The sequence below is a fragment of the Liolophura sinensis genome, chromosome 6 (genome assembly GCF_032854445.1).
Source record: "Liolophura sinensis isolate JHLJ2023 chromosome 6, CUHK_Ljap_v2, whole genome shotgun sequence".
In the NCBI taxonomy this organism is placed as follows: Eukaryota; Metazoa; Mollusca; class Polyplacophora; order Chitonida; family Chitonidae; genus Liolophura; species Liolophura sinensis.
In genome coordinates, this window is record NC_088300.1 from 60,288,627 (window position 1) to 60,304,684 (window position 16,058).

At 35.6% G+C, this 16,058-nt stretch overlaps 1 protein-coding gene across 2 annotated transcripts in view; it reads left to right on the plus strand.

The window, feature by feature from the left end:
• The first annotated feature begins 8,443 nt into the window (after nt 1-8,443).
• LOC135468526 (myoferlin-like) overlaps nt 8,444-16,058 on the plus strand; it is a 59,408-nt gene continuing 51,793 nt past the window's right edge. For both annotated transcript variants that reach the window (XM_064746824.1, XM_064746825.1), the window contains exons 1-4: nt 8,444-8,499; nt 12,233-12,296; nt 12,623-12,646; nt 15,297-15,466. In XM_064746824.1, coding sequence (XP_064602894.1) covers nt 12,287-12,296; nt 12,623-12,646; nt 15,297-15,466 — 204 coding nt within the window. In that variant the 5' untranslated portion in view covers nt 8,444-8,499; nt 12,233-12,286. The remainder of the gene's footprint in view (nt 8,500-12,232; nt 12,297-12,622; nt 12,647-15,296; nt 15,467-16,058) is intronic.

A 16,058-nucleotide genomic window follows, 5' to 3' on the forward strand; every position in this document is an offset into this window, starting at 1 on the left:
CTCAGTTTCCCCCTTGAGCCTATGTTTCTTATCTCAGAGTTTACTGGTGCTTTATAAAGTGTGAAGGGCACCGACCTTGTAGTGACAGGTTTTGTATACTGTAGTAAGGCTGTAGTTAGAATTTGCCTTCCCACCTTTTTTGGCAACGCTGATGCATTGGGTTTAAAGACTTTGGGGAAGAATTCATCATTAGTGATTGATGTTAGGTAGGGATATTGCATATGAGTGTTTGTATTAAGTTGTACTTTGTCATCATGGTTACTAGCTTGCGGGTGGAATGATATTTAAAAAGTTATTGAGGATTTACAGTAAAATTAAATGAGTTAGTGTGGTTTCATAGCAATCAAATGACGTTTATTTATAAAAGTAGAGGTAGTAGGTTTTTCATATTTTGCATAGCTCTAGAGTATAAATAGCAGATTAAGTAGCAGTTAAATGTTCTTACATGTACTGTTTACACTCTCTTTAAATGCAGTGTTTCCAATGTTTTGGAAACACAAATATTAGTTAAGTCATGTACTCAATAGACACCCTACAGCTAGGTAATTAAATGCTTTCTCTGAGGCCCTGACTGGGGCTGTCAAAGTGAAGCCCTAATGTGAACAGGGGATTGAAGAGAGAGTGAGGAGTTAGTCACCACCTTGGATGGTCATCAGCCTGGCTGGTCACCCAGATGGTCACCCAGATGGCAGCAATATCACTCACCCTGATTTTGTGTTTGGGTCATTTATTTGTCTACAACCTAGCATGTTAGTGATAGTTAACCTGTTGCCTTGCCATCAGGCAAGGTTACAATACACTGAGCCTGTATACATTGGTACTGGTGTAAACCTTACTCTTTGACTGCAATATGTGGTTTGAACATGTGCTATATACAGAAGCCCTAGTCCTGTGTGCATGCGGTATTTTCTTGGCAGAAAGAACACATTTACATTTCCTCACCACATTCATACACCAGGTTTCATGGATGTGTATTAATTATGTCTTCACTCCATAGAGAGTTGGTCTTAATCTTTCATTCTCACTTGGCCGAATGATTTTTATGCTGATGCGAGCTTTAAGGATATGTACATGCATACAGCAGACACATTGTACCAACACCTCTACTCTGTGTCCAGCACATAAATTTTATCGATCTTACGTGGAGTTAATTTGAGTATCTTTGATACTAGTGGTTGATAATATTTATATGGAGAAGATATCTCTGATGTAATATCTCCTACACAAACCTTTGGAATGTGTTTTTGTTTCAAAGTCTTTAGTGTCATCTGCTATCCCAGTATAGCCAAAGTATTAAAGTGGGTGTGTTTAGAGCTAACACCTGCAATACATGTACAGGTTGTAGACAGAAATATGTGCATATTTTACCTGTTGTCCTCAGACATCCGTGTCAGCTTACTGGACTAATCTAACCAGGCTGTTAAAACTGTATACATTGTGTCAAAGTGCATAACAGTTTAGTCAGTCCCTATATGGTTACCTTATACATGGTACATATATAGGTATTCAGGTAAATGAGTTTATGTGGTTTGATTTGCTAATGTCACACATGCCTACAGGTATGACAAATGGAGGATTCAATTAGGCTGTGAGGAAATGAGCTGTAACACAAAATCAAGTCAGCATCACAATTACGGACAGCGTTTTTGCATAATTTATTCCTGTGGTGAATTAATAAACCCACATGTGCAGAAGTTAATTTTAAGTACAATTGTACATGGATGCAATATATTAATTTGCATGTAGTTGAGCTGAGTTGTTACAGTTCTTGCTTTTCGTTGCCTTTCGTTCACATACATTCCTGTTTTCCTTGTTCTCTGTACCAGATTTTGGTGGCAGTATATAGTAAAGCAGTTGATGTAGTCTTACATGAAATTTGCCGGAGACCACTTACTTATTGCCCTCCACCAATATAACATAAGTCTACATCAAGATTTGTCTTCTTCCATTGTTCTCTAATTTGAATATGGGTGATTATCACACTCTTTCAGCAGAAGACTAGGAGTGCAATTTGCACACCTACACCTAATTCTCCCAAATCTTTTGATTATCTCAGGCCTGCGTAAAATATCAAATTATAAAAATATAAATGCCTGTTTTAACATGTATGTGTATATTTGGCAAATTCATGCAGACAGTCTATTGTCAATGTTGGTGCCCATATAGTTACAAAACTTACAGTGTACATGCAATATAGTACTAAACAGATACAGGTGTATTGAATTGTAATTACCAGCTCAATTAAAGTGAGGGTCAAATGCACAGCTTGTGTCCAAGCCAAATTGCTGTAGCTACTAGTTGAGCTTCAATAATTTGTTTATTTGAATGGTGTTTTACGCTGTACTCCAGAACATTTCACTTATACGAAGGCGGCCAGCATTATGGTGGGTGACCGGGCAGAGCGTGGACAAAACCTGTGAACATCCGCAGGTTGTAGTTGATCGAGCTACGAAGACTGGTGTCTGTTAGAATCTGTTTACATGTAGTAAATAGATGTTCACATGGACACATTTTACTACATGATGTACAAGGTACATTGTTTTTTATCTGAAAAATGTTTCTTCAGTGTTGGAAACCCTTTTGTAATTACATGTACATGTGTTTGCTGACAGTTGTTAATTGTAGATCATATAGAGCAACTTTGAGCAATTCTGAGCAAAGCTTTTCTCCCTGTAAGAGATCCACTGGATATGTTTGCTTGGAGTTTTGGAATAAGTGAATTGCTTTGTGATCTATTAGCCTTTAATGAAATGTCAAACACGCATACGCTTTGCACACTCATGCTGACATAATGCATCATGATGATTTACAATGTATTAAAACATATGCATATATTTTCTTGAAGTGAATCATATCACTTTGTCATACGTGCCAGAGTTCAGACTTACATCTAAGCCCATTCATATTGCAGTTACAAACAATAGTTAAGCATTGCAATACTGTTTTAAAACTGCGTTCTGTTTCTTGTGACTCAGAAGTACATGTGGATAAACACAAATATAGATCAGCTACATGTGGTAGCTAGTGTCAATGAATACAGCCATGACAGCAGTCATTGTGGAATGAACAGAGATATATTAAGTGGAAATGATTTCAAGCTAATCATATATTAACATGTCTTATATTAAAAGTATAAGACATGAGTATATGTACATGTAGAACAAAGAGACACATTGTGCTCCCTGCTTACAGGTATATTAAGCATGCACTCAGGTGACACTGAGAGACTTGATGAGGGAACTCCACACAATAATACATACCTTGAGCAAAGTTAATCATTATTAATTTGGAGCAGAAATAGTTTTGTCACAAGACATCAAGGGTTCAATTTTCTGAGTCAATGATCAGTTAAAACCTGCAATGTCTAAGTGCTATTGGAGCACTTTTCCCACCTTCACCTTGTGTTTTCGAAAGGGTTTGTGATATAAAACCAAATCTAAGCTTGTCTGAAAAAGATTCAGTGATCAGGATAAAGAATTATAATGTTGAGCATTTCATAGTGATAAAATGGTGTCACTGTGCCAAAGCGGTGTTTGTGCTTTATCTTGTACATGTGTATGTTTGTGTGCTGAAACCCATAAAAAAAAACCATAACTCAAAAAATGTGTATTATGAAAATAAAGTTGCAACAAGTTCTCTCTTTTGAGGTTTTCTACCTCTACCAAGGAGGTTGTGCTTTTACTGACATTTATTTGTCAGTATGTCAGCAACTTTACAGAAAATGGTGCACACATTTGAATGAAATTTTGTGCACAGCTAGCTGATAGCCTTTTGGCCAAACACCAGACAAAATAAATAGAGAACAACCTGGTTATGCTGAAGTTTACTTTATAGCTTTACACACACCACTTGTCAAAGAGTTGGTGTTTATAATCCCTTGTTCAGAACCATTATTAAAGTGAGCAAGAATCAAGATCACAGATTTTAAGCTGCAACAAGCAGCTCTGCAAGTCAGTCTGTCTATCGGTTTGTCAAATCTTTTAACATTGGGGTGGAGGGCCTATGTGGCCGAGGAGGTTAGCAAGCCAGTGCGGTGCAATGACCCAGGAGCCTCCCACCAATGTGGCTGCTGTGAGTTCAAGTCTAGCTCATCCTGGCCTCCTCTCCGGTTGTATGTGGGAAGGTCTGTCAGCAGCCTGCGGATGGTTGTGGGTCTCCCCTGGGTTCTGCCCAGTTTTCTCCCACCGTAATGCTGGCCACTGTCATTTAAGTGAAATATTGTTGGGTACGGCATAAAACACCAATTAAAGAAATAAATAATTTTAACATGGGCCATTCTCTTATTAAACAAGGGGCCTAAGTTATTAAGTACAAGACTATATGGCCATTCTGCGGGATGTTGTAGTTGGACACAGTGTACCTAGCTTGGGATTGAACTTCATACAGCTGTATAACCTTTTGTTCTCCACATCGTTGTCAGCTGTCTCACACTTTGTGCAGACACAATACTGTGAATGACCTGTGTCTGAGGTCACTGTTGTTCATTACTTCATAAATCAATAAAATATCGGGTAATATTATAAATCATTTGTGTATATTTGTTTGTATGTAGTCTTACCAACAGTGTATATCAGTATGAAATACCTAAGATGAAACATCCTGACAGTGAAAGAGTTGCAAGATTGACAGATATATTCACCACTAGATGCACCATGACACCCATGTAAACCAGTTGTTGCATATGACAGCCAGTAAATTTTCGCTTTGTACAACAAAGATGTCAGAGCATACTGTAAAGTCTTCTATAAATTGCATTACTGTGGGGCTTGAATAGATCTGCAGCATGGAGGGAAAACTGTTAAAAAATGTTGTACCTGAGTAATTAATTAATACCTACTTTCATTTAATTACATGTTGAAACTATTATTGTATAGAACATCTCCAGCTTTTAGATTCATTTGGGAACATTTGATACTGTTGCTCAAATTTATGCTAGACAGTAAACAATCCATTATGAAACCAAATATTGACCACATGTACACTGATGCAGGGTTTTACCGTATTTCACCTGAAGCTTGACATTTTTCTACCAACATATTTCATTTTGCTTGATTCTGATTGATTCATCCACCTTGTATGGTCACTTGAGAGTTTTTTGTGAGGTTTAATTAATTTCTTATGAAAAAAAACTTAAGTGTTGGCCTCAAAGGTATTATTTTATGTGCTTTTAAAATTGTATATATTTACATGTACGTACCAATCTTTATGTGAAATACATGACTCTGGAATCTTGGCCTTTATCAATTGCAGGACTATGTGTTTGCAAGTATACAAATTTACATACATGTATACTGTATATGTATACCCCTGCTATTAGCTTCTCTGTAATTGTAGTGATGTGGTGTGTAGTGTGCTAACTGTGAGGAAGTTATCCAATTATGGGTGGATAACCACTGTGCTCTGTGTGGGCTGATTAAGTGTGTGTTTGTCCAGGGCTGTATGGACTTGTGGGGTGATGTGTTTATATTATGTTGTTGTGTGTTTAAAGTGGAGGTAGCAGTGTTCGTGCACAACATTGATGATAACCATTTTAAATCATTAAATATTAGATTCCAAGCACATGTTTTTCCTTAATTATACGGAGAAGTTTTCATATTGATTACACATTTCCATTTATGTGTATAATGATGCATCCTTAGATATGTTTATGTGGAAGTAGCAGTGTTCATGCACAACATTAATGATAACCATATTAAACCATTAAATATTAGATTACAAATACATATGTTTCTTTGATGATGATTTTTTTTCTTTTTAAATTGTGCGTCTATTTATGTACATAATGATACATCCTTAGATATGTTCATGTTAGTGTGTTTTAGTGGAAGGAGCAGTGCTGGTGCATAACATTAATGATAAACAGTTACATAGAAATAACATGTATCTCTTAATGAATTTTTTTTTCATTTTGATTAATTTTATATGTCTGTATCCTTCAACGGATAAAGATATGATTTGATGCTGATAATCTGAAGAAAGCTATCAATAACATCTTCGCCTAATTCACTGTTCTATAACATTACAAGTACTTGCTATATCCCGTTAGCCACAGATATCAGACAGATCGAGGACATGTAGGAATGTGGGCTGGGCCAGGAAAAGTCTGTACGCTAATGTTAGATACCATTGCCACTAGACACGTTCCTTCATTGCCTGGTGTCCATCTAGTGCAAGAATTCCACCTGCATGGCTTATTTACCTGTGAAATGACCCAATAACCTTTTACAAATCTGATTTCTCTCTGCTTGCAAGCTGTTGATCAGGAACTGGCTCTATCAGCTCAGGGTTAAACATACATACATGTCATTTTATTGTACTAGGGTCAAAAAAAAATACAACAAAAAAACAGTTAATCATTATCAACACCTGTCACATGCTGCTTATATTGATAAGTATATATATATAGGATACACGCATGCGTGCATTCAAAGACAGGATGTGAAGAAATAACCCACGTGCTTAATATGAGTGTATAACTTATTGGGGAATCATTATGTGATGATAAGATATCAGTATACTTATGTGAAATTTAATCAAGGTTATAAGAAATTAGTGTAAAAAGTGAAAGAAAAGGATTAACAATACTCAAGCTATTTATTAGTTCATTCAGTTCACATCATAAATTTATAGAAAAAATACAAATGTGCGCAAATACATGCATGTAGGCTGGTAACTGATCCACATGGGGATTTGTAAATCTCAAACTATTGATGCTTAATCAATTTTTTTGTGAACTGATTAGTGTGAAAATGTTTCCAGAAGTGATAATTGGGCCATATTGAGGATCATTTATGCACACATTACACTATATTAATGGGTACGAATACCTTTAAATTGTCTATGAAATTTGCATGTTTTTTCACAGGATTAAAGTGTTGAAATTAAATTACCCGTATTGTATATAACAAAAATGCATGCTTAATTCAAACAAATTCAAATTTACGTACATATAATTATTATCGTTGTGACCAAAGTCAAAAGTATTTAAGTCAACCTATATTCGCTTGGATCATGTTTACCCTTCGGAGGCACATCTGTTTGCACAAATGCAATGTGACACTGTGATCAAAGATTAGAGGTCAGTGCTTGTGCCCTTATGTATAGAGTTTGTGATTTATGTCCGTTTTACCTGTCACCATTTTCAGTAATAATCTGAACACCTACACTTGTTAGGTGGCCATTAGACCACTCCTTGTGTTTGGCAAGGTACTGGTCACCCAGATCTTACTGTCAAAGAGAGAGTCCTGGATAGGGCTTCACCTCAAGGGCCTCTCACCAACCCTCTCAACTGATGTGGTATTATAAGGGAGGCTCAGGTAGAATCAGCCTGTCAATATGTACGCATATTTTAATACAGCCTGGTGGATGTGAGATGGAAATCTGGAACTCAATATTCCATGGACCTGGGATTTAGATAGACAGTTAATCTTAATCCCAGCATGGACATGTAAAATACTTATATATGTATACATTTCATGTTATAACAAATTTGTAGTTGTCATATTTATTATAACTCTGCATGATCGGATTGAATTATTAACATAATTCCTCTACATGTTCAGATCAATTTTACCATATAATGTATGCCTCTATTCAAGATCTCAAGATAAACTCTTACTGTCATTCATTAATTTAGGCATACACAATTTAAATGAAATGAATTCCGGTGACAAGACTTAACCAGTCAGGATGTATGTTCAAAAGCAGCACTGGTTGGCTTTACATCAGGTAGTAATTATCATGTACCAGGTAAATGGCAGTAGTAACTAGTTCCTCCACCCTGACAACTGTCACAGAGGTATAATATTAGTGAGTAAAATATGACATAGTAGGCCCTTTGAATTAAATAATTAAAATGAAAAAACTTAATAATTTTATCTATATATAATTGTACATAGATATCCAACCACCTGTTTTAGAAAACTATGGCTGGGCTCCATAGCTGAGATGGTTAGCACCAATGCGGTTGCAATTAGTTCAAGTACAGCTCACACTAGCTTCTGCTCCTGGCATGTGGAAATGTTTGCGGGCAACCTGCGGATGATTATGGGTTCCCCTGCAATTTGCCAGGTTTCCTCCCACCATGATGCTGGCCCCTGTCATCTATGAAATATTCTTGAGTACATCGTTAAACACAAATAAATAAATACATAAATAGAAGACTCATTTGAAATCATTCACGTTTTCCCAAAGAGCTGATCATGTGTAACTGTACATGTGCCTGAGAACAAATATACTTGTTGTATGAATCCATTCAGTATGAAGTTAATTTATCAGATTATCAAAGTGAAATGTTGATATTTTATTGCAAGTGTTGATACACAGTTTTGAAAATTGAGTTCTTAACAAATTTAGTCAATGTCTGACATGGTTTGTGTTTGTTATTTGTTTAGATTGTTAGGCACAGCAACAGTTTCCCTGAAGGACTTAACGAAAGGAGGCACCCAAGTCTCTCAGGTCAATGTCACTCTCAACGATGCCAACAAACGACCATTACAGGTAGGATGAGCTTTTAGAGAGAAAACATTCACTCGCTTTTTTTGTTTTTTTAAATTTTTTTTTGCTTTTGTTGAAATCTGTTGATATATATTTGATTTATAACCTGAATGGCCTACCTGTCGATCAGGCCTGCATCATTGTAGATACCAGTCTGTGCAACCATTACCGGATCAATATGCTGAATGCTACTGCCCCTCGATATTAATTTGTGCTATTTTAGTAAACACAATATCAGTCTCACCATAACTGTTAATCGAAACATAAATTCAATGTACTAGTCATATATGTGCTCATGCTGATATTGTGAGATGTTCGTGGGTTTCCCTCAAGCTTTGCCTGATTTCCTTCCCTGTAAAACACCAATCAAATCAATAAAGAAATGATATTCTCAGCTTAGATAAGAATGTGCGCTGGTTGTTGTAACTACATGAATTTTCACAGATTTTGTGTGTATGTCCGCAGTACTGTCATCTGGATGATTGTCAGCTAGATCAGACTCTTAAAATTACACCTCCTATTTTGTGAATAAAATTCAGTAGTAGTTGTGAATGGAGAAAAAGACTATGACTCACTTCATGTCTGACAGAATGCATTCAAAGCAGGCCTCTGATACAATTTAAAGTTCATATCTCTGTCGATTCATGCAAAATGCTTCCATAATTCAAACTGAGCCAGGGAGATGATAATATGTCATGTACATGGACGGTATAAAGCACCTAATGTCTATATTTGGATATCCTGGTTTACATTGACAAACAGGGAGCAGTGTGTATCCAAACGAATACTCCTAAACTACCACAAAACTATTAGACTCAGTATGCAGTAATGTATGCTGTAAACATGCGTGCCTATTGACCATTGTAAGAAACACATTCCTTTAAGGCCAATGAAATTGGATTCTTTGTTTCAGTGCTCGCTTGCACAAAGCAGTTGTAGCTACAGTCGATTGTAGACCCTACAGTTGAGTTTACAGTTGATTGTAAAAACAGCTTGCACAAAGGAATTTGTGAAGGCGATTGTTGTTTGGAAGTTGCAATTGCAATCTAAATATGGCAAAAGGACAATGTACCGAACAATAACTTTTTTCTTGCCTTCGTTTTCAAAAGAGTTCTACATCATAATGATTCAGCCGCTAGCAACAACAGCATGTGAAAAAAGTGTTCATAACATCTTTTTAAGACAATTACATTGCACATTTTTGCAAACTGAGTCAAAAAGTACTAACACTAAAGTGGGAGGAGAGGGGTAGTGAAACAATTTTTTTTTTCATTATCGTTTATGTTATATCTTTATGTTATTATGCAGTATATATTATGTATATATTACATCAGTATCCTTATGTATATATGTATCCTGCAGCCATGAAGTTGTGTCGTGTGTCTGCGTTTTTGTGTACAGAAAATTGTTTTTAATATGTGGCTGACAACTCTGTAAAGTGCTGTAATTAAGTCTGAAGTGGTTGAATTTGTTTGACATTTCCAACATAGTTGATTATGATACCTGTATATGAGATGTCATTTGTACGAGGGGCAGACAACTGATAATAAAGCAAGGCTTTATAGAGTTATGTTCCCTACTTCCAAGTTACTGTAAATGCTTTTGCTGGTATGAATTCTGTATAGTATGGGATTTTCTTTTATATAGCACATTCTTATATGAAAATATGTCAGAGCTCTGTGTGGATTTTCATAGCATGTATGTAAATCAGCTGTGTACACACATACACTTGACAGTATATATTAATTCTTTTGCACATATCTAATTCATGTATTTATAGATTGTAATATATGGACATTTAAGTTAATTTCCTGTTTATGTGGGTTGATCAGTTTGAAATTGCTTTTAAAAGTGAATTGAGCCATTTTAAATGTTATGTATTGATGGCCACAATACCTAATATCAAATTATTAATGAAATTAGTATGTTTTTTTTTTACAAGAATGAAATTAAATGACATAGTGTATATCACACATTGATATAAATTCTAAGAATAGTAATATCACAAATTGTCACTAAACTGACTGCTATTATATAAAATTAATAAAATATTCCTGACTATGGCCTTAAGTATAGCAAGCAATCAAGAGTTTTGTTGTTGGCCATCTATGCCTTAGACCAGTGTATAAATGGTTGAATTATGTTACACTATGAAAATAATTAATACTACAAAACCTCAGTTTCACACCCCTGGCATCCAAAATTATCAATATGTGTCATAAGTCCCACGATAGAATTCAGGTACTTAACTGTATGCTGTTCAATGAAGTAAATAAATAAAGAAAAAAAGAAAGATTGTTTTGGATATGGTTTTCGGTAGCCTCTAAATTTTCATAGACTACATGTATTTGTTTTTTTGTTTTTTTTTTCAAGTTAATACTGAATTAAACTGTGCACTAATTTGTATTTTCATTGTACTCTGAACATGTATTTTGTCCTAATTGAATTATTCCAAAGGTGTACTATTAAATTTTAACATTTTAAACATTTTCTATATGCATAAATGCTCATTTTGATTTAGACCAAGATGTCAGTACATAGATGTTTGGCCAAAATGTCAGTAAACATTTATTGCGCCCAACTGTCTGTAGACACTTTTTTTTAAATCCTTTAGTTTGAAAGTTTGCAGATGTTACCTTACCTGTGCACCATTTTTTCTCATTACTTTGTCATGTGAGCATTTTTTTATATTAACATTGCTGTACAGGAAGACTTCGAACTCTTACAGAAAAAAGAGCCTCTAAGTACTATTTAGAAACTTTACATGTATTTTATATGTTGAGAAATGACCTCATAGGGGTGTATGTGTAACCACATGTCATCACATAATACATGTGTATGGCGGCCTCTGGAAAGCCCCTGGAGAGCCCCTGTAGACATCCAGCAGGGTGGACAGAGGGGAGCCTTAATGGTTCACTTAATCCAACCAGTTTGCTATGAATTTTCATATAACACTGTGCTTTTCGATATTGCGAAAAAAAGAAAATCAATAGTTTTCCCAATACAGGTACCTGTAATGAAGCTCATATACAGGGGTGGACTTGCTTGGAGTGCACAGTAATCTTTCAGTGTGTGTTTAGCAGTTTGGATTTAAGGCCAAAAAAGTGGAGCATCTGTCTGAGTTAGTTCTGTGACATTCGTGAATTTTGGACTTACGACTAAGGCGCATTTCTGTTACGTGGAATATATTCAGTTTACGGTAATATGTGGTTATATTTTAGATATTTTTTTTTAATTTCGTACATGAAAATTTTCTTGCTGCGTGCAGATTGGGAGGTGATGCAGTTTTAAATTGGAGAAATTATGGCTTAATGATTTGGTTACCTAAATACTTGACACTAACTCTTGAATGCTTGTATAATATTTCTCACTGAAAAAGAATGAAAAGGGGAAATTTCTAATTTTCAATTAGAATTATTTTTATGTATGTATATGTATGTAACAAGACGAAACAATGTTGATGAATGTGGACCTTACAGACATAATTTTAGAATACGGGTTGTGTTTATAACATTTATACAGATGGACAAATTTGCCAAACTGTATAAGGCTTGAACATTGTGTGTGGAATGACTGAATAAATGCTACAAGAGGGTTTTTATATAACCCCACATTTGATACATTTTTAATGTTTCATCAGCACTAGATGTCTATACAGTTATCTTTGGTTATTATTCTTGGTTAGCGACAGAACATACATGTACATCAATCTTCAAATTTCTGTTCTTAATTTCAGTCCAAAGTAACCTTGAAACTGTCCTATACCCCACCGGCTGGTCAGCAGGCAACTATGGAAGGAGGTGTGTTGAACATTTTTCTTTTTGAAAAATATCTTGTGTGGTCTTTTGAGTTGTTTTCATTAAAACACTAACTGTTTGGAATTTGCCATTTACGTCTTTTGAAGTAGAAAATGTTACAAGTTGTACAATCCATGTAGTTTTCATGTTCATCTCATATGTATACATCATTGCATAACCCCTTACTAACTACAAAAGCCTGGAAGTTATTTCACTCTACTAACTAACCTCACAAATGATGTTGAAATATGGTCATAATTTCTTTAATACTACCATTGATTCCATTTTTGTGAGTTTCACCTGCTGGAGTGCTACACAATTTTTTTCAGAACAACAAACATCAGCTGAAACAGGTGAGCCGTGTCCTGCATGTTAATTATCCTCGTCTTTCTAACATTTTGTTTTATCCCTCAGTACCACCTGAACGTACAGATAACAATGAACCCTATAAATCATGGGTCTTCATGTAAGACTGCATGAAATACAGGATATTAAATGAGGTTGATGTGCGAATGCCATTACCATGACTGTCCTCAGCAGTTGATTTTGCCATGCTCATGTATTTATCTCAACCATGGACCAGCAGTTATGATTAACACCAATCCTGATTTCCTTTTGTTTGAACAAATGCAATGCTCTTTCCAAGGTCCTTAAGGCCCTTTGACACACCTCTGTCATAGTTCTTTGCTATGGTATACATCAACTAGAGTTAGTCTTGGTATTTTTTTTAAGAGAACGCTGGATTCTGAATTCAGGCACATGGATATTGGGCACATATACCTGGATGATTCTGGAATTCAGACTGGTGGACATATGTTAATTCTGAGGTTTTGGATTTCTCACTTTGTTCTCTACAGTGTATATACATGCATATGTATGGCGTTGGTCAGTATTTCTCCTCAATATTCTGGACTGATTTGCTGTAAGATATCTTTTAAATACCACCTGTGAGGTCTCAACTGAGGTGCCTATGTGAAATTCATTTGGGAAGGGGGAAGGTAAGTAACAGGGTTTGTTTGGGATGAGATTGTACCTGTACTCAGTTCACTTCATGTGGAGTTTAGGTGGTGCCTTAATTATGTATTGTACATTTAGTGTTGTCCCTTACCAGTTTCGCTATGTAGTCATTCTTTCAGTTTCTTTGCAACAGTAGAAATGACTTGGTTACTTGATCACTGTGTCTGTCACTGACAGTGCTTGGCAGTTGTCCCTAAAGTCATGCCAAGTAAAACATTTGTTGTATCATATGGGAAGAAAGATTTTTTTTATTGTCAGCAGAAGGTATATAAAAATGAACTGAACAATCATCTATTTCTTTATAAATGTGAACTTTCCCAGTAATTGTACCTGTTTAAAATGAAATATAAATGTGATCAAAAAGCTGTGTAAAACAGGAAAATATTAGGAAAAGAAAACACGACAATCGGGCAGAATAAAAAGATGGATATCCTGTTATAGTTTTGTTCCGTTTTTAGATTTTTCTTACTTTCGGCTTGCCGGTAAAACACAAAATAAAATTGGTGCTGCCTAAATACATCTGTTGTCAAGAGTAAAACGTTACCTTAGTTCACTTGCATTATACATTGGTTACTTTTCAATTGACTTTGTATGGTATCATATGAATGACATTACTCTATTTGCTTTTTTTTTCAAAATAACAAGACCTCAATTGGTGGTATTTATTTTACAACGGAAATGTATTTATTGATGTAAATCAGAATTTGAAATTGTTCAGGAGCCTGTGGTAACAATTTACTCGACCAGAATCAATGGAAATGATACCAGCATAGTCCTGACCATGTTTTGTGGTTTGTTCGTGTTTTATGGAAGCAGAACTCTCAGGATCATCTTTAGCAGTGTACTCATAGTTCTTATTTTACATTGTCAGCAAAGTTCTGATTATGTCTCACTGTCTCATTCGTGGTTAAGTTCTTGTTCCATGGTTCCAGCATCTCATATATCACATCCATATAATTACTTATTACCTTTAACAGTATCACTGTAATAATGTTCCCATGCTCTAAGTATTAATTATCCTTAAACCTTGTATCACTCTAACAGTATACAGAATGAATTAAATCAGTCAATTAATCCTCAGTGTTGAGGTTTCATATCCTCGGCCTTTCTTGTGCTAAGTCATTAATTTGGTAAAAGACAAATGATTGTATCATCCTAATGGATGACTGTGAATTAATTTCCAGCATTAGACAGAACAGGAGTTAGCATAATACATCTTACTGTAACTCTCATGGGAAGTGCATTGAATATTTATTTTGGGCTGAAGTCAGCTTTTTTTCTTGGCAACAGGTGTATAACAAATCTATTGTCACTCTGCTAAGTGTTTTGGGAAAGGGATCAAGCTAATACTTGTATTGAGAAGAGAGTTTCTTTTATTTTCATTCCTAAAACTTGCTGCCATTTTTCAGTGACAAATTACTGAGTACCATTACATGTATGGCATTAAACAACAATCAAATAAATATGTTTGGAAAAATGACATTTTGCCCTTGATGCATGTTTTTCAAACTGATTTATGAAGTCAAATCAAATTAACTTTTTTTAAAATTTCCAAATTCTCCTTGACGAACATGTTTAGAATCAAGGTGAGTTGGCTGGGAGTATGTTTGTCAGTAAACTTGTACCTTCAGACTGATTACATTGTCTTCTTATTATGTTAGAAGGTGTGAATCTGTATAGTGTTTGCCTGCATGTAAATTTGTTCAAGAATGAAATGATGACCTGTAACATGTTTATATATTTGACTGATGTTTTATGCCGTACTCAAGAATATTTCACTTATTGGACAACAGCCAGCATTATGGTGAGAGAAAACCGGGCAGAGCCCTGGGGAAACCAAGGACCATCCGCAGGTTGCTGGCAGACCTTGTCACGAACAACCGAGGAGGAAGCTGGTATGAGCTTTGTTTCTTATTCATGAACATGTTGAACCATCACAGAAGCACTCAGGTAATTATAATTATGTGTCATTCGTTTTCTGTTCAGGCATTGTAGTAGAACAGCCAGAAGATGATGAGGAAGAGGAAGAAGAATTAGACGGAGATGATGGAGGAGATGTGGCTGATGGAGGTTCTGGAAAACGTAAACGCCGAAAGCGCAAGCTTGGCAAAAGGAAAATACGTGGCAGACTCTCAAACAAGCCACAAGACTTTCAGGTGAGTGATTGAGTGGAAATATCAACTCTGATGAAACACCGGAAGTTGAATAGTACAACTGCAGCTTTGGAATGGCAAAGGTAGCTTGTTTTAGGCGACTTGTTTCACGTGATTTTGCTGGCTTTCTGGCTTCATCCTGGAAACAGATTGTCTGAATGGGATTTACCAGTAGGAGTTTTTTTTTATCAGTCAGGACCTGCTGCTAAGTGCTTCACAATTTATGCCGCCTTTTCTGTATAATTAAAGACGTACACCATAAAAAGTGAAACCAGAGCAGCGGCAACGATGTGATAGCTGGCAAATGGTCACATGTAACCAGTGAAAATAATATGGCCTCTTGTCTGTTTACTGCAGTCAGTGTTTTATTCTAAACCTTCATGTAAATGCATAAATAGTAGCAATTTACCCTCCCCCTTGCACCATGGCTTGAGCAGAATTAGGTAAAAAGAAAAGTGCAGTCATGTTAATTGCAATTTATGAGACATCACTGGTCTAGAATTACTCAACATGCTGTGTTGTCATCAAATTTAACATATGTTCAATTTATATTGATGTGTCAACATAAAGCTCTCACTTTAGCTTGCCTTATGAT